General features: G+C 36.2%; 1 protein-coding gene across 2 annotated transcripts in view; it reads left to right on the top strand.

Annotated features, from left to right (window-relative positions):
* CDH8 (cadherin 8) overlaps nt 1-23,960 on the top strand; it is a 387,040-nt gene that overhangs the window by 220,204 nt on the left and 142,876 nt on the right. For both annotated transcript variants that reach the window (XM_050772635.1, XM_050772634.1), the window contains exon 8: nt 20,218-20,354. In XM_050772635.1, coding sequence (XP_050628592.1) covers nt 20,218-20,354 — 137 coding nt within the window. The remainder of the gene's footprint in view (nt 1-20,217; nt 20,355-23,960) is intronic.

The raw sequence follows: 23,960 nt of genomic DNA, 5'->3' as shown, positions 1-23,960 counted from the left end.
TCCCAACATGGAATACATGGTACCAGTGGGAGTGGACTGGCTGTGCAGAGACACGATCTCAATCATCTAGAGATGAGGCTTGAGGAACTTTTCATGCCATAATAAAAGTAGCATCTTATTGGCAGAGCTAGCTACAAATCCAGGTGCGTAGTTGTCCACATATGGCTGCACATTTTATAATCTATTCATTTTACTGATGTAAAAATGGAGATTTACTGATACTAATTCCAGTTCACAGGGAATCAAGCGAAGATTCTCATTGTAGCTGCTAGTTATTATTATTGCTATTGCTACTTTTATTACTGTTACTGGTAGGAAAGTTTGTGTAGAGGAAGCTTGAGGCTGTTTAGAAATAACTGTCCAGCTTAGAAGCATTTCATTTTCAGACAAGCTAAAGGGGATTTGAGAGTGTTTTTACCAGGAAGAGATGGACAGATAAAGCACTATTTGGTGACACAGGCCTATCTGTGCTTCTGATAGATGTCAGGCAAATGCTAGTTCCTCCGCATCTCTGGTTCTACCCAAAGAAGGGATGAATGCTGTTTCAAAGCATTTACAGCAGCCTTTGATGTGTCATTCAGAAGGGGGAGCCCACACATTTTTGATTAAACCTGGCTTGGCTCCATGGGATGAGAACTCAAGAATCACAAACCATATTTTTCAACATCTGTTCTGCATTTCTACAGTTCTCTGCCCCCACCTCCACCCCAGTTGGATCTGGAGAGCAGCTTCCCTCTCTCTATGCACAATTGGTTAATTTCAGAAGAAAATTAAATTTCCTGACTAGCCAGAGCAATGCGTAGCTCCTTATGAGTCTAGCGGACAGATTTGGAGCCATTTAACCTTTTTAGACAGAACCAGAGGACATGGATATTCAGGGAATTACTGCGTAACACACAGCTATGCATTATTTTCTCTTTAGGACTGTTCTATTGTATACACTGACAAGAATGTATCCATCTTTTAGGATAATGCTTAATTTGCTATCCAGCAAGAAGTAGGCATTTATCCCAGCATCTGCCATGCTAAAAAATGCAGTTATTTGTTGGTTGGTCAGCTTCTCATGCAGTTCAATTTCTTTTTAGAGCACGTTGTCAAGCTAGAAATAACATGTATTTTTGAATTATTATACCTAATACTATATCTCTATCTGTATGTTTATGTCTGTATATTCCTTTTGAGGGGAAAATGAACAGTGACATAGAGAAAAATCCATCATCTTACCCTCTCATTTGTAGGAACATTAATTAGTTCCTTGCTACTTTCTGCAATACCATGTCTTTCAGTAATGTAAAATAAAGGTGTGTAAATTATTGAAAAGATGACATATTTTGAACTTAGTGAGACTAAGGTTGAAATCATATCACTATTGCTTCCCAGTCGGAGAACTAGTCCCTGGAATTCTCTGAAATTCAGTTTTCTCCTCCGTATGGGATAATATCAACTTTCTTGCAGTGTTAATGAGATAATTAAGTGACCATATTAAATAAAATATGTGGTAGCTAGTAGTGTTACCAGTTAATAAAAGGCAAGCCACCATCAATTTCACATCTTAAAAGCAAATTAAAAACCTAAAACTTATTTTAGTAGAGATTCACCTAAGTGGCTGACTGTGTGCAGAATTCTGTTTTTTTTATTTGACAGTTATATGCTAAATAGTCTAATTAATATCATTTAGTCTAATTTTTTTCCCGCTTCTGCTATGGGTGTTGTTACTAGTGAGTGCTTAGTATATGTCAGGAACTGTGCTACATATACTGATTTCATTCTCTAACACCTCTATGTGGAGTCATCATGTTGCAGGAGTTTGCTCCTCAGTTCAGCTAAAGCTGGGTTCTTGTCACATAACCAGGAAAATTTAGGCACGAGGACACGTTGAAAGGTGAGTAGGAGAGGATTTTATTGGGCAAACAGAGAGAGGAAGAAGAAAAAAAAAAAAAGCAAAGCAAAACAGAGAGAGGAAGAAGAAAAAAAAAAAAGCAAAGCAAACCATTGCATAGTTTCACTATATTTTCAGGAAATTCATGCCAAAGTAAATATTTTTGGATATTCCTCCCATTGCATTCAACATCGGCCCATTAATAAATATAATTTTCTTAGCCAAATGTGGGCCATTGTGTATGTCTATAGTTTGTGAAATTTCTTTAGAACCGAGAATGGCCAATGGACCATTTCTCAAATCCCCAGGTAAAGTTTCCCCACCTCACAGATTGAATCTCCGGGGTCACGACACGGGAAGTGAAGAGGCCAGGCTCCTCCCCCTGCCCGTGGCTCTGCCCTCTTCCCCCAGTGCACATATAGGCATACTCAGACACAGCCCTGGGCACTTTCCTCATCTGCACAAAAGCATCTGATGTAAACACTGGTGGGGCAGGTCGGAGATTCTCCGGGTACCTTTTATCTATTTAGGCATTTGGCTGTCTCAGTTACACCTATTTAAGAGATGTGAAACCTGAGGATTAAAGAACTAACTTGCCCAGTATCACACAAATAGTTAGAAGTGGAACTGGGGTGTGCACCTGGGTCTTATGATGGTGCCTTGACAATCCACAGTCCTTTCTTTTCCTCGTGATTTCTGTAACTCCAATTGTGCCTATGAGCTTTAGCTTTAGGATGACTGAGTAGGACCAATTATAATGGAAATAATTGACTACTCATTCTCTAAATGACCTCACTGAATATCAGGAAAGAAGAAAAATAAACCAAATCTGTGGAATTAACCAGAGTATAAATGCTGTGATCTTTGCTCATCTGCCTAGCCACCTGATATGGGTTTATTACCTTTGGCTGTGAACCAGCTTGTGATGGGCAAGGTAAGGGGGAAAACAATGTTATTTTTATTTGATGAATCCGACACCATGCTAAGCTCCTATTATATATTATCTCACTTAATTCTTACAAATGACACCAAGAAATACTCAGCATGATTTCAGTTTTATAAAGAAGAAAACTTAAAAAAGGATAAGCTTCCTGTACTCGGTGATATATCACGTAGAAGCAGGACGAGAGGTTAAATACAAGTTTCTGCTTATCATTGGCCGCTATACCTATGCATGCTCTTCTAGATTATGGATTCTTGAAAGTGGAATACGATGATGACAGTCGGTGTTTACTGAGCCCATACTTTGTGACAGACACTCTGAAAAGTTGTTATATGCAGCAAATTATTTATATTTAAGGTAAGCATTCCTAGTCCAGAACAGGTATTAAAAATAAGTCAGTTCTTTCATGTAAATCTGCTATGGCTCATTTTATTTTCTCATCTCATAAACTTATTTTGAGTGTGTATTGGGTGTACCGTGGCTTTGAGATGTGATTGTTTCTAAGGAAATAACTTTCTATTGTTTCCCAAGCATTCACCTTGAATGAGGCTGCATGAGCTGCTTAAGTTAAAAGTGGAAATGATGGCCATTCAGCAGGCAGAGTAGGAGGTCAACATATAATCACTGTGGCCACAGTGCTGTGTTGTCCTAATTCCTCTCTTGAATATAAATACCCACTCAACACAGGAGCATTGCATTTTTTTTTTTCCTACTGGTATTCTGGCATTTCTATAATTCACCTGAGTTACCAGGGTGGCTGTTCATCATCAATTCTCCTGAAAACACTCTTTATATTCATGATATCCAAGGATGCTAAAGTGAAAATATTTCATACTGTAGAAAACTTGGAATTAATTTAGATAGTGGACGGTGTTTTGATTGATTCCCTCCTCAATCTTGCAGTAACTCTCATTTTTGGTGAAGAGCGTGTGTGTGTGATGTGTGTGTTTGTGTGTGTTAAGAGCGCTTAATAAGAGATCCACTATCTTATAACATTTTTAAGTGCACAGTATAGTATTATTAACAATAGGTGCAACATTGTACAGCACGTCTTTAGAACTTATTTGTTTTGCATAACTAAAACTTTATGACTGTTGATTAGCAATTCCCCATTTTCTTTTTCTCCAGTGTCTGGCAACCACAATCCTTCTCTCTGATTCTTTGGATTTGACTATTTTAGATACCTCATAAAAGTGGAATCATGTAGTATTTGTCTTTTCGTGACTGGCTTATTTCTCTTAGTAGAATGTCCTTAACATTCATTCATGTATTTGTGTATTGCAGGATCTCCTTCTTTTTAAAGGCTGAATAGTGTTTCAATATCTCTCTATACCACATTTTCTTTATCCATTCATCAATGAATGTTTAGGTTGTTTTCCCATTTTGGCTATTGTAAATGCAGTGAACATAGGAGTGCTAATATCTTTTTAATATCTTGATTTCGATTCTTTGGGATAAGTACTCAGAAGTGAGATTTCTTAATCATATAGTGATTCTGTTTTTAAGTTTTTGAGGAACTTCCGTACTGTTTTCCATAACAGCTCCACCATTTTGCATTCCTATCAATGGCGTATAATAATCTAGTATTTTTAAATAATTAAAACTTGTTTCATTTAATTCTTGCACTGTCATGGCCAGATAAAAATTTGGTTGTCCCCAATTTGAAAACAGCACACTGTTTCAAAAAACTCACTATACCTGCTAATTCAACTAACGGTAATTAATTCATTAAGTCACATATTCAGAAACTCATTCATTCACTCATTTACATTAATTCATCTAGTCATTTATCTATATTTTAACTGACGTTTTGTCCAATTATTACATTTTGTAAAGAAATTTCTAGAAAGACATAATATATGTCTTTGTTGGCTGAATATCTCCAGAAAACCAAAGCCCTTGACAGTTATCTAACTAGTCTTTTTTTTTTTTTTTTTTTTTTTTAGCTAGAGTCTCACTCTGTCACCTAGGCTGAAGTACAGTGGCACAATCTCAGCTCACTACAACCTCCGCCTCCCAGGTTCAAGAAATTCTTCTGCCTCAGCCCCCTGAGTAGCTGGGACTGCAGGCATGCACCACCATACCTGGCTAATTTTTTGCATTTTTAGTAGGGACGGGGTTTCACCATGTTGGCCAGGCTGGTCTCAAACTCTTAACCTCGTGATCCGCCCGCCTTGGCCTCCCAAAGTTCTGGAATTACAGGCGTGAACCACTGTGCCCGGTCTTATCTAACTAGTCTTTTATACATGCTATCTGAAAATGGTAAGCAAAATAGAACTGTAGAGCTTTAAGGTCACATGGAGGAAAATATTTCCTAATGCATTTTGAATAGAAGTTCATAGATATCCAAGGATGCCAATAATGTTAAAGTGAAAATATCTCACCCTGTAGAGAACCTTGTAGTAATTTGAAGGGTAGATTTTGTTTATTGTTTTCTCACATTTTTATTCTCCCTTCATTTTCTGTCTCTCTCTCTCTCTCTCCTCTCTGACTATAAAGAAATTATTTGGGTAAAAAAAGGTTCCTTCTTTTCCTTAGAGGAATAATAAATAGTATGTGATGCAGGGACCTTAGAATTCTGGAACTAGCAGAACTCAGATAATATTATTTATTAAAGCAGTTAGAGCAACCAGTGGAGCAATTAGAGGCAAAAAGCTGAAAACTTGTAGATGGAATTTTTGATACTCAACGTGCATGCGAGAAAATGTTAAAATGGTTTCTTTAGGCATAATAACAAAAGCTAGAATGAAATTAAGCAGTGAGAAAGAAACAGTTGGAGTTCAGTGAAATATAATAACTGATTCATAACTAAGGGGTTTATTTCATTATGTGTGGCTCTAAATAGCATCTTCACTTGCAGTTGGCTCACAATTGTATCTTCCTATAAATTTTCCATACAGAGGCTGCAAACCAATGTTTACCAAAACATTTTTTTATGATATAAAAGTGCATTTATGCCATTTAAATTTGAAAAATAGATACACAGTCTTTCTCCAAGGGCAGGGACTCCCTAATGGAGCTCTAATAATCACTACTGGGACTAAAGATAGGGAGACCAGGTCACTTTGAATTCCAGGGTCTTTGCTATAGGACTTCACCGGTGAGTTGCACCCTCTGAGGGGAGAATGTAAGTAGCATCTTCGATTCTGGAACTTTGTGTTTTGTTCTGCACAGCATCTAAAGTATGCTGAGAACCATGCTGATGTAAAAGAGGGCACTCAGGCTCCTGTCCTGATCTGTCCTCTAAATTCCAGTGCACTGAGCAATGAAAATATCATGACGCTTTCTGCCAATAGACTGTGTTGCCTATGACTGCATAATTTTCACCTTTTTTCTTTTCTTTTTAAAATTTTACTTTAAGTTCTGGGATATATGTGCAGAACATGTAGGTTTGTTACATAGGTATACGTGTGCCACGGTGGTTTGCTGCACCCATCAACCCATCATCTAGGTTTTAAGCTCCGCATGCATTAGCTATATAGTGCTCTCCCTCCCCTTGCCCCCGACCCTTTGACGGGCACAGGTGTGTGATGTTGTCCTCCCTGTGTCCATGTGTTCTCATTGTTCAACTCCCACTTATGAGTGAGAACATGTGGGAACTTCACCTGTTTTTCTTTCTAAAGAGCTTACTAAAGGGACAAAAGTCCATGATGTTAGTGAATACTTTGACTCCATTACACTAGGCCAGGGGTCAGCCTGTGGGCCAAATACGGCCTGCTACTTCTTTTATTTTTTTGTAAAGTCTTTTTTTTTTTTGAGATGGCGTTTTGCTCTTGTTGCCCAGGCTGGAGTGCAATGGCTCGATCTCAGCTCACTACAGCCTCCACCTGCCGGGTTCAAGCGATTCTCCTGCCTCAGCTTCCCGAGTACCTGGTATTACAGGCATGGGCCACCATGCCCGGCTGATTTTGTATTTTTAGTAGAGATGGGGTTTCTCCATGTTGGTCAGGCTGACCTTGAACTCCCGACCTCAGTTGATCCGCCCGCCTTGGCCTCCAAAAGTGTAACGATTATAGGCGTGAGCTACCACTGTGCCCGGTCTAGTAAAGTCTTATTGGACCACAGTCACTGTCATCCTTTTATGCCCTACAACTGCAGAGTTGAATTGCTGTGCTAGAAACACTATGGACTGCAAAACCTAAAATATGTTCTTTACAAAAAACTTTGTCACCCCCTACACAAGACTGATGGAGGTTTGGTTTCCATCAGTAATTTGAACAGTCAGCTCCCATATCATTCCAGGATTTTACTCTGTCTCAAAGCTCCCTGAAATAAACTTCTCAAAATAATTGAAAAAATTTTAGCAGTCAAATAACTTTTTTTGTATTAGGATCCAGCTACCTTTGATGAGAATTGTCATTCCCATCATTGCCTTAGAGCCCTTGGAATCTTAGTACTCATGGACCCATGACAGCATGTACCCATGTTGAATCTGCCAGAAAAAGCTGGCTTCCTCAGCGTAGCTTTTGAGGACATTTTCGTAACCCTGATGCAGGATGCAATGGGTACCCTGATAAATACTGTGATGCTTCGCTGCTAAGAGTGAGGAATTTGTTTCCTTCATGGTTTTATTATAAATCTGTGGGGTTTTTTCCACCTGTTCCTTTTCTTTTTCTGTCCTCAGTGATGGCTATAATACAGGGTTTGGAATTGAGGCTGTCGACCGCCTTAGCCAAACCCTAGTCTCTGCACTTTAGTCTCTTCGCGTATTCTTTGATTTCAGTAGCATTTCTCTGCCTAAATGAACGAAGTGGGAAAAACAAGAAACTGACATTGAATAGATTTGTAGTGTATACATGAAACTCAAATATGCATTCTTCTGTATGACACTAGGTTTTCAACAAAGGATATGAAAAAATATTTTATGTATCTTTGTTCATGCATATTTAGCATTTTAATGCAGTTCTTTTTGCATATATTTCATTTACACTTTGTAGCATTAACTCCCTGAATTACACATATTCTTATTCCCATTAAACAAATATGTTACAGGTTTGAAAGTACATGGAGTCTGAAATGAAAGCTGTTTGCTAGGGATTACCACCTGTGAAAGGAAAGGAGCAGGAGCATGATAGACAGACAGTGAAATGAAACTGCAGCTCAGTCCAAGCCAAACCTTGGCCCAGACTGGTGGGTTCCTTTGGAATTAGTGTTGCTCGTCAGAGGAGTCCTACATCATGCCAAAATGGTAGGACCTTTATACCTCTGTTTGCTTAGTCTTCAGATAACCTCTGGAAAGGGAATTTTCTGAAACAGAGGTGGACCCTAAGTAGTGGGTAGCGGGAGACTATCTCTTGACCACACCCTTCACATCTCTGGCACCCTTCCCTTGAAGGGCAATCTGCACAGCAGTTCTTCATGCCTATAATGCGTATGCACACTGAAACTCTGTAGTAATGAAGTAATTTTACTGAATTCACACCACCAGCTGTCTACCTCCCAAATCCACAGTGGTTACCATATTGGATAGCACAGGGCACACTTCTCAACCTACAATGCCTTCCCTTGGATAAATACATATTTGTAACACATTTTGAGATGCAAACCTCATAGTGGAGAGTTAAGCTGTCTGAAATATTATCAATGTCATATACTAGACCTGGCTATTAGTTATAAATAATAATCAAATTACATGTATTAGTAAAATATTTTAAAACTAGTGATCTAAGGTGGTAAAAATTGCACAAGAATCTTGAGAGAGAAACAAAAAAGAAAGTGCTGATCTAGGGTTTAAAATCAGCTTTTTTTCTGATTGGTGAAGCCTCTGTATTCTGTAGGGAACAAAACTTAATAATAATGCTTATATTCTGAGAGAAACAAAGATGCTTGTGTAGGCTGAGTCATGATATCTGATATTATTACACTCATAAGGCAAAATAAATCCTCTATTTTGCATCATGACAAAGGGAGATTGACATCCTTATCTGATGTTCAAATATTTATGGGAGTCATTTTAACTACACCTTTATTTTTCCTTATATTTCTACATTCTCATTTGGCATGATGTATTATACAACTTTGCTTTTGATAAAGGACAATCAGATTTGACTTAATGTTGCGGAGGAAAATGTAGTAATGCATATTTTAAGAAGACAGCACAGTAGAAATGGAGAACTTCCATTTTCATTCATTTATCAAAGGCTTATTAGCTTTACCCCATAAGTATGAAGTCTGCTTCCTGGGGGATGGGACGGGTCTAGCCAAAGTGCCTTTGAAACAGGAGATAGGGGACAAATCAAGTTTGGGATGATCTATTGAGGTTCACACCTTCATAGTAAAGGAGAATACAAATTATGAAAGTCCTTAAAAAGGGTCAAAGTCATGGAAAATACATTTAATGGCACAAAGCACAGGAAAATACCTAAAGCCCCTTTCAAAGCCAAGGATCTGAAATTGGACAGAACAAGTGTGGAAGGGGAACAGGGTGTAGACTGTGGTGAAGAGAATTGTCTGTTTAATGGCAAAAGAAGACATATTTCTGGCTAACCTTTATTGGACATCAAATACATGATCTTGGGTTTTGCATTTGTTTAATTGTACAAGACCAGGTGAAACCACGTGGGTAGACATTGCGATTAGGAATAAGTATTTTTTTAAAAAAATATTTTTGTCCCCAGAAAGAATTACATCTGGCAGAACACTGGAATGATATGTTTATCCTATTACTATAGTGTATATAGTGTGTAAATAAGCAAGCACTTCATTTGAATATACATGCATCTCTAGTTTTAAGGTTGAGAGACCATCAGCCTAGGCAACATGGTGAAACCCCCTATCTATAAAACATACAAAGAAATATCTGGGCATGGTGGTGCATACCTGTAATCTCAGCTACCCAGGAGGCTGAGGCAAGAGGATCACTTGATCCTGGCAGGTGAAGATGGCAGTGAGCTGGGATCGTGTCACTGTACTCCAGCTTAGGTGACAGAGGGAGACCTGGTCTTTGGGGAAAAAGGAAAAAAAAAAAAAAGAGCTAATAGACCATATCGTGCTCAACAGTTCATTTCCAGTATTTTCCAAACTCCTTATTATTTGCTAAATGAACCTTAATATCCAATTAAAATTTCAAATTATGTACACATTTATGACATTTTACAAAACCTAATATGACATAGTTATACAGTACTTTAAAAATTAATTTTGGTGTGCATGCTTTCCTTAAACATTTTTTTTCTATATTGTAAATGATTTTTACCAAAATGGAAACCACTTATATAATCAAATATCACCATCTGCATAACTTTCCAACATTTAATAAGAGTTTATTATGTGACAGATACTATGGTCGAAATATTATACATGTTTCTCTTACTAACTTTATGACAGGGGAAATGCATGTTATCCCCATTTTACAACTATAAACATTGAGAGACAAGAAAGTCTATAATGGGCTACTCCACTAGATTATAGGAAGGATTAAATGAAAAATTAATATACAGAGTTTAGCAGAAAGGCCAAGAATTAGGAAAGATTCAATAAATGCATTAAATGTATTATTAAATATCAATACTGGATCTGGTCCTATGGTCTGGACTGTTACATTGTAAGATGCTTTTTCTATACTTCATCATCTCTATTCTGTTATCTATTAGTGTTTATCAACCTTGACTCTATTTCCTATGGAGAGAAGTATGACAGGCACGATCAACAGCTCCAAAAAGATACCATTCCAGAGAGGGGAAAGATTCTCTTCACTTCTAGATTGTCCTTGGCATTGCTGGGTCAATGTGGACCTGTGGACATTCATAGAAATTGATTGGGCTTCCTGTGTCCTGGGAGTAAGCCGTGAGGATCAAGGTCATCAGGAGGGCTTTGGTGTGAGAGAGTTTATCCTCATAACTCGTAACCTCCCGTCATAGAGAAGCACACACAAGAGATAAATCTCAGATAGCTACCAGAACTTCCAGATTCCATGTATTTCTAGAAATATTTAGTCATCTTTTGCTAATATTTATGTGAATATTTCTGATCCATTTGTTGTACTTGAATAATTACATAGGAATGGGTAAAAGAAAACAAGACAGAACTATTTTTAACTTGAAAAGCAATATAGATTAATTGAACATGTTACAAACATGCTATAGGAGTGTTTCTTCAAGACCTCTTCACTTCCTTTGCTTTCCATGTTCAAGTAATCACTATGCCTGGTTTATTTTACTTCCTAAGCTCAAACACCATCATCTCTAACTTGAATAGTGATAACAGCCTCATTTGCTCATCTCTTATCCTTTGATCTCCACACAGCTGCCAAGATGATTTCTACCTCAGTTTCAACCTGTGCTGCCCAATATGTGGCCACTAGCCAAATATAGCTCATTGAAATTTCAGAAAAATAATTTGAAGTTACTGAAAATTAATTTAAATAAAATAAAAATTTTGATTTCTCAGTTACAGTAGCTAGATAGCTAGGGTGAAATAGTCACATATAGTTAGTGGTTACCATATTGGATAACACAGAGCATATTTCTACTACCATATAAAGTTCTATGCAATTCAGCTGTGGTTTAGATCATGTCACTTCTGAGTTTATATCATATCACTCCTCTTAATATTATGCACACATACAAACATGATAGTTCTATGATAGTTGGCACTAAGGGGCAGTCACTAAAACTTTGTTGACATTAAATAAAAAATCAAATTTGCAATGTAATCCTTTCACAGTGTGTAAAACTGCATTCCATTTTTACATTTTTTGTTACCACATCATCACATTTAGAATTCTCAGTAATGCACTATTATTTTCCTGGCTCCAGGGGAAAAAAGTTCAAATTTCTCCAAAAGTATTATGTAAATATTGAAGAATTGATCATGAGGCAAACTGAATGTGGGATTTACTCTGGAGCATTTTTTTTTTTTTTTTTTTTTTGTTCCAGTGTTACATAAAATTATACATGTGATTATGGTTTTATTATGTTATTTTCTGAAAGTGTTTGTGGAACAAACTATAAAACAACACAAACACACTGAAGAAATGAGACCTGAAATGAATTGACATAGATTTGGAATCTGAGACTTCTATATTTACCCTAAATAATGTACAAGATACGTTGATCATGTTGAGTGAATTTGCTTCATCCTGTTGGTGCAAATAGCGAGTAGAAATATCACAAAATCATGACTCTCCATGTAGAGCCCACACACCAGAATCTTTCAAATATGTTTGTTGTTTTAAAAAAATCTGGATATTTGGCAGTGTCATCTACAAGTAATGATAAACACTCACTGTGAGGCCACGTTTTAAAGTACAAGGAAATCTTGAATGCGTACTCTCACTTGGGGTGTACCTTAACCTTTTAAGGCAATCCTGTTGTTCTCATTTTTTAGATGAGGTAATTGAAGTGCAGATATATAAATTGGCATAGCACAGAAGTTGGGAACAAAAGAGCTAGTCCCTGGAAAAGTCATCAGATGTTTCACACAAATTGCAGTAGAAAGAATGCAGTTCAGAATAACTTTTTTCACCTATTATTCATTTATCTGTTGTGGTAATCAGTATGACTGCTGTGTACATTCCAGACTTAATTGCAGTTTGTTCGTGTTGTACTGGAGTCACAGGGAGTAAAAATGAAAGATCCACGACATTCGAAACTATGTTCTGAAAATGTTGAAAGTGTTCTGCGTGTCTATTGTCACAGTTTTATGTTTTTATTACAAAAATCCAAAAGTAATAGAGTGGGAGATGGAGGCTTTGTGTGGATATGTAGCATTGGGTATGGATTGACTGAAAGGAGGTAGGAGATGCTTTAAATAAATATATGTTAACAACAAAAAATCTAATGTAAATCCACACACACACACACACAAAGAGGTGGAATTTTTGTGCCAAATATCAGTATGAAATGTATGCAGCTGGGCTGTGATAATTGAGGAAACGTATTACTCTGGTGAAGGTTTCTATTTAATATCAACAGTAGCAGCAATGCAGAAGTATGTTATTTCCCCAAAGCAATAATATTCAGTTGGCCATTTTGACTTATTGCCAACCACTACACCAGTGTATTTTCTTAAATTTACTTTTGATCTCTGCAAGCTACTCTGAATTGAATGAACTGGTGACATCAACTTGTGTCTGTGGTTAGTGTGCTGTGTATTAAATTACCATCTTTGAACCATTAGGAATTTTCTTGAATTTTTATCCTTAATTTCACAAAGTAAAGGGATCAATTTCTTAGCATTTACTTCCAAGAAATACTACTGTGGATTAGAGGAATGGTGATATTTAAAAGCCAATCTGGATACTTGTTGGATTAAAAATGAGAAAGTTTAAATAAGGCTCTTGTGAATATTGGTTATCAAGGACAATGCAGTTTCTAAACTGTATCTATTGCAGTAGAAAGGGACTGTCTATTTCTAAAACTTCCTTCGTTAGAATTGATATTAACATGACCCAAGGAGGCCATTTTCTCACATGCCACCTCCCATTGTGTTAATGAGAAGTTTCTTCTTACTGTGGCAGGAAGATGACTCTCCAATGTGCATGCTAGTCTTCTCAAAACTAGCTCTTCTGTCGAAAGCATTTCAAATAATTCTGCAAATGAGCAGCAAATCCAATACATGCACAATTCTCAAGAAATTAGAACAGAAACTTCAATTCTAAAGATAAAAATACTAGATTTTTTTAAAACCTAAAATAAAACTCATTGCACTTTTCAATATGAAAAGTAGGATCCAAATTAATGTTTTTCTTTCTCTTTTTCTCTCTGATCTATTCCCTTTTTTATTTCTCTTTTTCTCTCCCATCTATTCCTTTTCCTCATATTTTTAGTACTATATTTCACACAAAATAATATTCCATGCTTAATAATACATCCTTCTAGCAAGCCTTTTTTGAGTAACTTCAATAATTATGTGACGCTATATGAATCAAACATTCTTTCTTTGTGCTTAAAGAGCAAAGGTCAGGCAAATGTTTATACAAACATGGGAGAGAAAATTCTTAAGAAAGGGTCAACCAGCAAACTCTAGGGCCAGGTATAAAAGGCTCCTGTAGGTAAGATGTGAGCAAGGAAAACCAATATAGCTTCTCATCTCTTTAAGTCTATGCTCTATGGAGATACCTATAGTAACAGATATTTTGTAAATAGTAAACTCTGGTATAGAAAAACACCACAAAGAATTTGGAAATACTTTTTTAGTGTCACATAAAGAATCCTGTCTTTCCCAAAGCTACTAAAACATGTGACTAGTAGTTCTTATTTATTTCTTTTCATTTTTTGATATTCATCTCCACAGTCAATTTGGACTTTAAGAGAACTCTTACAGATTAAAGAATTGGCTCATCATTTATATGTATTTATTTTTGTATCTAATGTGAATCATTTATCAACTCATTTACTGCAAAGCAATCCTTGTGAAGTAGATATTTTTTCCTATTTATAGATGAACATCTGAGATTAAGAGATGGCAAAAACCATAATTAGCTTTGCACCAACCTGAGAGTTTCAATGTTATTCCCCCAGGTTAGATTCCACTGAAGACTCTCTGGCTTCTCAGGTTGTTTTTATTCTATTTTATGTGGTGCCACTCAGAAGGATGCTGAGAGTCACAGGAAAACAAAGTGGCTTGAGGGTCTACTTCTGAGGTTTCTACCCCAAATCATGATGCCTGAGAAATTACATGATACAGATACCTTGAATTCTGAAATTTAAGCCATTACCCTAGAGTTGTTATTTTTTACCCACTCTTTTTTTTAAAGTATTTTCTGTGACTTGGCTTAAGGAAAGGGCCTATATCAGAGTTTTATAATAAAGTGTTGTCCTTTATTGATGCTACAGTTTTATCACACAGTGAAATGAGTAGGAAGAGAGGGGAGTAATTAAAATGGTGGAGTGTATGGTGGCAGCTGTGAGGACCAGAAAAAAGCAGACTGAATCTTTGCAGCTAGAGATGAGGTTGGCATAGCTGTGGCATGGGGGTGGGGAAGAGGGTGATTGGGACAGCATTTGCATTCCAAAAATGGCATCCTTTCTGATTTTGTGATTAATCTTATAACTAAGATTAAAGGCTTATAGACTACTCAATATGAATACAAAAATCAACCTAATAAACCTTTGAATCTTCAATGATCAGTTCAAGGACAGAGATTTTGGTTAGAAAAGTTGGTGGAAAAAAAATACTGGTACCAGAAATGCAGAGATTGGTTCCTATTTATTCTCCCTTCCCAACTTCACCTTTCATCACTTAACCCAAATTCCTCTATTTTCCTGCTTCCACTAACATTAAGACCCGGATGAACTTCTTTAAGGACAGAGAAATAAAGAGTGAAAGAAAAACTACCTTGGACCTTAGAAAAAGTCAGGAAATCATCAATAGAAATCTTACTGTCTTTTCCTTATAAATAATGCTAACACTAAAGCTTTTAAAATACATGTTTATTGAGCTTTTGTTTTAGTGTCAGACCCGTAATAAGATTTTATAAGCATTACCTCATTTAAAGTTCATAAATCATGTTATAATCCCCATTTTACAGATGAGGGATCATTAATAACATGATTAAATCACATATATGCCAGTAATGAGACTAAGATGAGAACTCAGGCTAACAGACTGAGGACCCATGTTTTTTTGTGAGGAGACTATGAGTATGTGAGTGGCCTATGGACTAAGACTCTCCTGGCAGCCTAAAGAAACACACAGAAATCCAGGTCATGTCTTCAAGCAGCAGAGCAGAGTTTGTGAGAAAATGAAGGTGGATTTAAAGTTTATCCATAGGCCTATAAAGAACTTGAGAGATGGAAGCTTTTATTCTTTCACTTTCAGGGAAGGTCTAAATTCTTATCATCTTATTCAGTAAATCATCTTCACTTAGACATTGTGTTTTAATATTTAGGTGTCTAAGATATGTTCAAATCAGTATATTCCAAAACGAGAAAAATAATCACTTGTTATCCTCTGTTTTGTAGTCCATTTGGGCTTCTATACAAAATGCAAAATACAAAATAGACTGGATGGCTTATAAACCATATAGAAAATAATTTCTTCTGTTGGTGGGAATATGAATTAGTTCAACCGTTGTGGAAGGCAGTGTGGTGATCCCTCAGTTACCTAGAGACAGAAATAGCATTTGACCCAGCCATTCCATTACTGGGTATATACCCAAAGGAATATAAATCATTCTGTTATAAAGACACATGCATGCATAGGTTAATTGCAGCACTATTCACAATACCAAAGACATGGAATCAACTGAAATGCCCATCAACAATAGACTGGATAAGGAAAATGTGGCACACATATACCATGGAATACTATGCAGCCATAAAAAAGAATGAGATCATGTCCTTTGCAGAGACATGAATGGAGCTGGAGGCCATTATCCTTAGCAAACTAATTCAGGAACATAAATCCAAATACCACATGTTCTCACTTATAACAGGGAACTAAATGATGAGACATATGGACACATAAAGGGGAACACTGGGGCTGGCTAGAGGGCAGAAGAAGGGAAGAGGGAGAGGATCAGAAAAAATAACCAATGGATACTAGGCTTAAGACCTGGGTGATGAAATAATCTGTACAATAAACCCCCATGACACACGTTTACCTATGTAACAAACCTGCACATCCTGCACATGTAACTCTGAGCTTAAAATGAAGATAAAACAAAGAAATGAATTAATCGAAATTCTGAAGGTTGGGAAGTCCAAGATTAGCATGCCAGTGTGATCGGATTCTGGTAAGGGCCCGCTTCTGGGTTGCAGACAATCAACTTCTCACTGTGTCCTCACAATGGAGGAAGGGGGCTTGCTAGATCCCTGGGGTCTTTTTTATAAGGGAACTGATTTCATTTGTGAGGGCTTCACATCCTAATCACCTCCTGAAAGGCCCACCTTCTAACACGATCACCTTGGGAGTTAGGATTCAACATATGTATTTTGGGAAGCACACAAACATTCAAATAATAGAATGTTGTGTCTCAGTTTGGAGTTCAGAAAATTGAGTACATGTGTAGGCATTCAAGGATGTCACCATGATACAAATGATATGAGAGCCCTTCACACTGTGTCACAGTGTCAGCACACACATGTTGGTGAAGTGTGCCACACCTATCATCTCATGTGATCTTCACAGCAATCTTGTTAGCCAGGGACTATTACTATCCCCATTTTATGCATGAATAAGATAAGCCCTTTATGTGGTTGGTATATACATGGACTTCACAATGACTCAGATGTGAGTATTCATTCTGGTTCCGCTGTTTTAACAGTTGTGTTACCTAAAATGTCCTAGTCTCTAAGAGTTTTATTTTTCTGTTATTCATTATATAAGAAACCAAGAAAAGAAGGGTGGGAGAAGGAAAAGGAATCTAGCACTGTGCTTGGTACAAATTTGGTGTTTCATGCATGCTTGTTGACCAAAACGTTGAGTCAGAATTTTTGTGCTGTTTAGTCATTCTTGGGAGCTGTTATCATAAAGTCTACTAGGCAATAAAATGTGTGAAATTTCTATAGAAGCAGTAGGAGTTTTCCAAAATAGTTGAGGTAGACTTTAAAGTGAATTTTAAACCAAGTCATTTATTTCCCATCAAGTTCCTTCTATTGTGTAATCTGGTAATATTATGACATTCCTACCTCTGATCTCACTAAAGGGCTGTATTTATAGACTATTTTATAAATTCCTGTGACTCACCCCATAAAGTCTGTCATGAGCTGGAACTTTAAAAAATGAGAAAAATATCTCTGCCTTTGTTAGAGTTATAGGAGTTAAATAACACACTTCTTTTTTTTTTAGTTTTCTGCCATTTATAAATTGCTAAGGAAGGGGCATTCTTTGCTACCTTCTAAATAGGGAAGTTTATTAATACATCATTTCATGAGAGATGAAGATGATGACGATGATGATGAGCCTATTTTTAGTACATACTAAGTGCCAGAGATTGATTTAAGCTTTGTTTTTAGTCTTCACAACTGTTTCTGGGATATAAATAATTCTTATTTCACCAGCAAATAAATTGAGGCTCAGTGAATTTACTAATTATCCCAGAAACAGCAATACATAAGTAATAGAGATATAATTTGCTCCAAATCTGAGTTCTGCATGACACATATCCGAATAAGGGATTAACAAACAGCAACATTTTTTTTTTTTTATGCCAACTTCCAAATACCCCGTTGTTGCTCCCATTGCTTCCTTGGGGCTAGAAATTCTAGGCAATTACTGGACAGCAACCAAATAGCCATGGAATGTGTTTCTGATTTGGGATTCATGAGTATCAGTGATTAGACTGATTCTTGTTTACTGTGGCCTCTGGGAAATTGGTTGACGCAGGGATGTGTGAAATATCGGCAGTGAGATAATAAAATTACTAGAACCAGAAATGCCTGCAAAGTTTATTTATGAATATAATGCAGAAAGTGATAATTAATCCTCTGGACATTTTTTAGCTCTTTTAAGAGTCAGAGTGTACATGATATCTGAAGCAAAACACATGTCTGTTTAGTTATTTTACAGTTAAACTTGGAATATCATTGGTTGAATCAACCATCATTATTCCCCAGGAAAATGGCTTTTGGTCTTCTTTCCATAATACAACACATTTAAACACTTTGCAGTAAACACATCCTCATGTTCAGGATTTTGTTGAAAGCACTGTTAATTCACCTGTCTCTCAGTTCTTAAATTCTCTCTGAATTTCTCCAGTATCCTGGGGATTGGGGATGGGAGTGATTTGTAGATGCCTAGTGTATAGGTACAAGTCAGTGTCTTAGTTTTTATTTGTAGTTAAGTCATTACTAAATGGGCAGTTATTATGTCATTTTATAATAATTTTTTTCAAATGATTTCTCAATACACAATTGTCAATAAAATTAAATCATTTTAACTATTATTCCAAATCTTTTAATTATGCTTTTCTTTGGTGGGCAGGATTTAACAAGAAGGTCTTTTTACAATGGCCTTTGAATCTAGTATAAATGATATGCATACCTTCTCTAGTGAAAAAGAAATAGCTAAAAGGAGAAGGAAAAATCCATTCATATATCTATCTATACCTATCCAACTATCTAACTAGTAACTTGCTGTATAGGTTATTTATCTAGCCATCTTTATAGGTAGGTATAGATATAAATTGGTAGATGCATATTCATATACATACATATAAAATGTTTTCAATGAACTCTACTAAAATGTTAACTGCAAAATTATAGTTGGAGGATTATGGAAAATTTACTTTTTTATTTTCTTATAATGGCATAGTCTTGTTTTTTGTCATATAATAAGTATCTATAAAGAACATGTATAAGAAATATGCTCAGCGTTAACTGGCATGGACCATGCTTCAAATTTGAGTTTAATGAGTATCAATGAATAGAGAGATTTCATGTGCACTTCCTAAGCCATTCACTCAATCATGAAGGCCTTCTTCAGTCTTTCTTCCTGAAATGCAATTGCATACATCTTTCTTTGGGCCTCCATCCTATCCTGTTTTAGTGCATCACTGCTTATTTATGGGCCAATCTTTCTAAGTCTGCCTTGTAGTCTTTAAAACGTAAAGATTATTGGGTCCAGCATTCCATAGCCAGGAAACTAATCTTGGTGTATAAAAAAGGTATTAATAAATGTCATGAGAAAATAATTTCTTTTCTTTGTCTTGATACTACCCTGATACTTAGTGGTCCTGAGAAGCAGTTTGCTCTAGACACCACACATCTCACGTATTTTCTTATCTGAACGAGTTTGCTTGATAAAAGAACTACTAATATGTCCGTTTGAAATTCTTAATTTAGTAGACTGTAGTGTTTAAATATGTTAAAATATAGATTCTAACTTTTAAAAAACATTAACTATAGAATAAACAACTATTTAAAAACAACCATGGAATCAACAACTATCCAATTTCTATGGACTGAGATTAATAGAAAACCTAAATACACACTTAAAATGAAAACAAAACAAAACAAAACAAACAACCACTGCCACCAACAAAATGAAATCCCATAAATTCAGTACAGTCAAATGAAAGTTTAACAAAATACATATTTTATTTGAATGGACATACATAACATGTTGCCTAGTGCCATCCTGCTTTGGGCTTGAATTCATTGTTTTATATGATATTTCGTGGCAACTGCTAATTATCATAAGCTGTCCAATAAATGTGATGGATTGTCCAATTAACTCTTCATCAGCATCCATTTTTGAAGATGCTATCTATTGAAACTGATGGCAGTTTACGACCTACATGTTGCATATGTAGCTAATTGCTCCTTGGACAATAATTATTAAGTTTCTTGTGCCTCATTCAGTCATTTTGTTTTATGCATTATGATGCCACTGAGTTTCCCAATTCATTTGACTTCACAACTATGGCTCTCCAAGGATTACTAAAGGTCTGCTGTGGAATGTATGGATCATATAAACATTGAAGTAGATTACAGATGTGTCTGTTTTGTAGGTTTTCCATCGACCGGCACACTGACCTGGAGAGGCAGTTCAACATTAACGCAGACGATGGGAAGATAACGCTGGCAACACCACTTGACAGAGAATTAAGTGTATGGCACAACATAACAATCATTGCTACTGAGATTAGTAAGTGCCTGGGTTTGTTCATTTCTTCCTTGTGTGACTCAGTTCAATTTATGCCTATTAATAACGTGATAAGCAGCCCCTGTTTCTGTTAGATACCTTGCCATTGGAACTTAGTTTATTGTTCCCAAGGAGCCTTTGAATGTATCATCTCAACACAAAATAACTTACACCGTGGTGAATTACTGAAATGTTTCAGGATATGTGAGAAGGAAACATTCTTATATCCGTTATTCAGCCATTAAAAACAATGTTTTGCATTTTAAAGTAAAAGGAAAAGATTTAGTATAAAACAGTGGATAGCTGGGCACGGTGGCTCATGCCTGTAATCCCAGCACTTTGGGAGGCCGAGGCAGGTGGATCATGAGGTCAGGAGTTCGAGACCTTCCTGGTTAACACGGTGAAACCCGTTCTCTACTAAAAATACAGAAAAATTAAGTCAGCGTGGTGGCGGGTGCCTGTAGTCCCAGCTACTCAGGAGGTTTAGGCAGGAGAATGGCATGAACCAGGGAGGCGGAGCTTGAAGTGAGCCGAGATTGCACCACTGCACTCCAGCCTAGGCGACAGAGCAAGACTCTGTCTCAGAAAAATAAAAAAAAAAAGTATGTAAAAAAAGTCAAGAACTGTACATTATAATTTAAATAAATGGACACACATATACATATAGTATAGTACATACAGTATAGAAACAATTACATATTTAAATCATACATATGCACACATACATGTGGAAAATATAGACGGAAGCTTTATCAATATTATTTTGGGTAGGAGAGATTATAGATAATATTTTGTTTTGTTTTTTACAATCTAATGTATTTTACACAGTAATCATGGAATGTTTAAAAGTATACCAATATAAATCCAATGTAATCTTTTTCATAAATTTTGTGAAAACATTTGAGTTATTTTATTATAGGGGAGGAGAGTCTAGGGTTGTTAAAATAACATGTTAATCTTTTTATTTTATTTTTTTTTCTTCTTTGCACTTGATAAAACTATGATGGAGTCTCTAAACAATAGCTATATGGTGAAATTTGGTGCCACACTGTCTTTGAGAGCGTACATCTACTTTATCAACTTTCGTCACACAAAAATATGAAAAAGGGACGTGATGTTCATTTTACTTCCTAGCAAAATACATGTTTCTTATCATCCGAATATCTTCTTTTTATAAAGGACTGGATGAGTCCTTCGAAGTTGTACACAAATTTAGAGACAATAAATTCCAAGAGAGTTGGCGTAAAGGGAATTTGAAAAAGAAAATAAAAATCAATGTTAAGAAAGATTCATGGGCACACATACCGTATAGAGAAATATAGATGATAATTATAGGAAATGTGCCCTAAAATCCACTCTACTCTCTGGCAGCTAATGTGAAAAAGGGGAAATATCTCTGTGAAAAATGATTAATTTATTTGTATTAAAAAAAGAGTAATCCGTGTGTTCAGGAGACAAACTTTTTTTTTTTTTTTCTGGTTTTGTGATGTGAGGAAGATGTCCTCTACCAAGGCTTATAAAAAGAACTCTTGTGTGAAACAGTGAAAATTCAAGAGCGAAGAATATTTGTTTCTTATAGCAGCCTTGAGTGCAGGGAGAGAACACGAAGTCAAGTTGATATGTAGTTTCCACGCTACCAAACTCTGGCTCTGGATAGAGACAGAGCTTTGGAAACTTTGGTGTTTTTCCTGCCTTAGGAGTAGTATTTTCTTCCCTACTGTCTTAACCTGATGGTAGTTTCCCCTTGTAGCATGAAGAGAAGAAGCAAATAAAGCATGCCATCTGGTGATTCTGGTTTATTAGAAGTGTCAACCTCATTTAGAAAGATGTAGACATAATTTTTTAATAATTTACCATGTTGAAGCCTGATTATCACCTTAAGCTTTTCAGAAAAGCTGTATCTATTTATATGATTTAAGGCTTTATAAAAAGCTCAAAAAAAACCCCAGTCTTCTTTAATGTGTATAGTCAATAACTACTTTTAAAGAATTTTCTCATATACTGAAAACACAATCTAGTAGAGTTAAACTTAATTGATGTTACCTTTGAGATAGATCTCTCTTTCTGTTGCCCAGGCACCATCATAGCTCACTCACTCCACCCTCTATCTCCTGGGCTCAAGTGATCCTCCTGCTTTAAACTCCCCAGTGTCTGGGCCTACAGGCACAAGCCACCATGCCTGGCTAATTATTGTTTCTTTTTTTTTTTTTTTTTGGAGAAACAGGGTCTCACTACGTTGCCCAGGCTAGTCTCAAGCACCTCACCTCAACTGATCCTCCTGCTGGGATTATAAACATGATCCACACACAAGGCCTATGCCACCTTTTAAAAATGAGATAGATTCCTTTACTTAAATATCCATCAAGGTTTATCAGTTATCAGCAAAATGTGCTCAAAGCAATGAATACACAGAGCATTTGCTTAAGAAACATTTCAGGACAATCCAGAAACAAAGTACTCATTTTTGAGAAATCCTAGACAAGAAAGACAGATAGCAAAACAGCTGCTCCAGGGCATTGAACTGTTAGCTGCAGGGTGACAAGGCTACCAAGCTAAGTCGGGGAAGATGTTCATTGGCTCATTCATTCAATCATTATTTATTAAGTCTTTACTATCACTAAGCACTCATCTAGTGACTGAGGATATAGCAGGGAGTAAAGTAGGCATAAATCCTGCTCCTCTTGGAGTTTTCTTTCTGGTAGCACCTGGGACTACCTGCATATCAAAGGGTAAATTGGAACCTGCTGATATATGCATAAAGAAAGGCACAGAGGTAAGAAAGAAAATGATGAATGTTGAAAGTTCAAGCAATTCCACATTGGTGCTGTGAAAATAAATGCAGCTACTGACCTCCTTCAATGAGGATATGATATTAAAAATTACTTCAAAATACCTATGAAAAAATCAAGACTTTATGTATATTAGTAAAATTACTAGTTAAGATTTTTAAGTGGTATTAATATTATTATTATAAACACAGTATAACCAAATAACTGAAAATATAAAACGTAGATGAGATAAAATTTTCTGAATGTTTTTAGAGAAGTGATTCAATCATGTCTCAGATTCAGGTTTACAGTTGGCTCCATATGGAGAACAAACACAGTGTACCTGTGCTCATATGCTGAGCCTCAGGCTTGCTCAGGAACCACAGAGAATTTAAAATATGTGCCCAAACATACATTGATTCCGTTCACATCAGTGTTGATGGGAGTTGTCTCACTTTTTCTTTTTTCTTTTTGTCAGAGATTGAAAACTAAAACCACACAGGTGCATTTTGGCCAAGAAACAAGCTTAATTCATGTTAAACATCTTAAGAAATGTTAGACTCTAAGCTTAAAAATCTGTCTGACTTTGTTTGAATTTTTGCAGATTTCTTTCTTAGAACAAACAAGGGTGAGAATACAAAAGAGAGCTTTAAATTTTAGCTGTGAACTACTAGCTGGGGTGGCATAAATTTGAAAACTTTAAGTGTACAATTAAACCACCTTTGTTCTTGATCACAAAGGGAAGTAGAAATCATAAGATCACAGAGAAATTTAAAAAATGGAAATTACTATGAACATAGCTTAGAAACTTGTTTTGACTTGGTTTGATTATTTAGCCCAT

This window comes from Macaca thibetana, chromosome 20 (assembly GCF_024542745.1).
Source record: "Macaca thibetana thibetana isolate TM-01 chromosome 20, ASM2454274v1, whole genome shotgun sequence".
In the NCBI taxonomy this organism is placed as follows: Eukaryota; Metazoa; Chordata; class Mammalia; order Primates; family Cercopithecidae; genus Macaca; species Macaca thibetana.
This window is presented reverse-complemented; position numbering and strand designations above follow the sequence as displayed.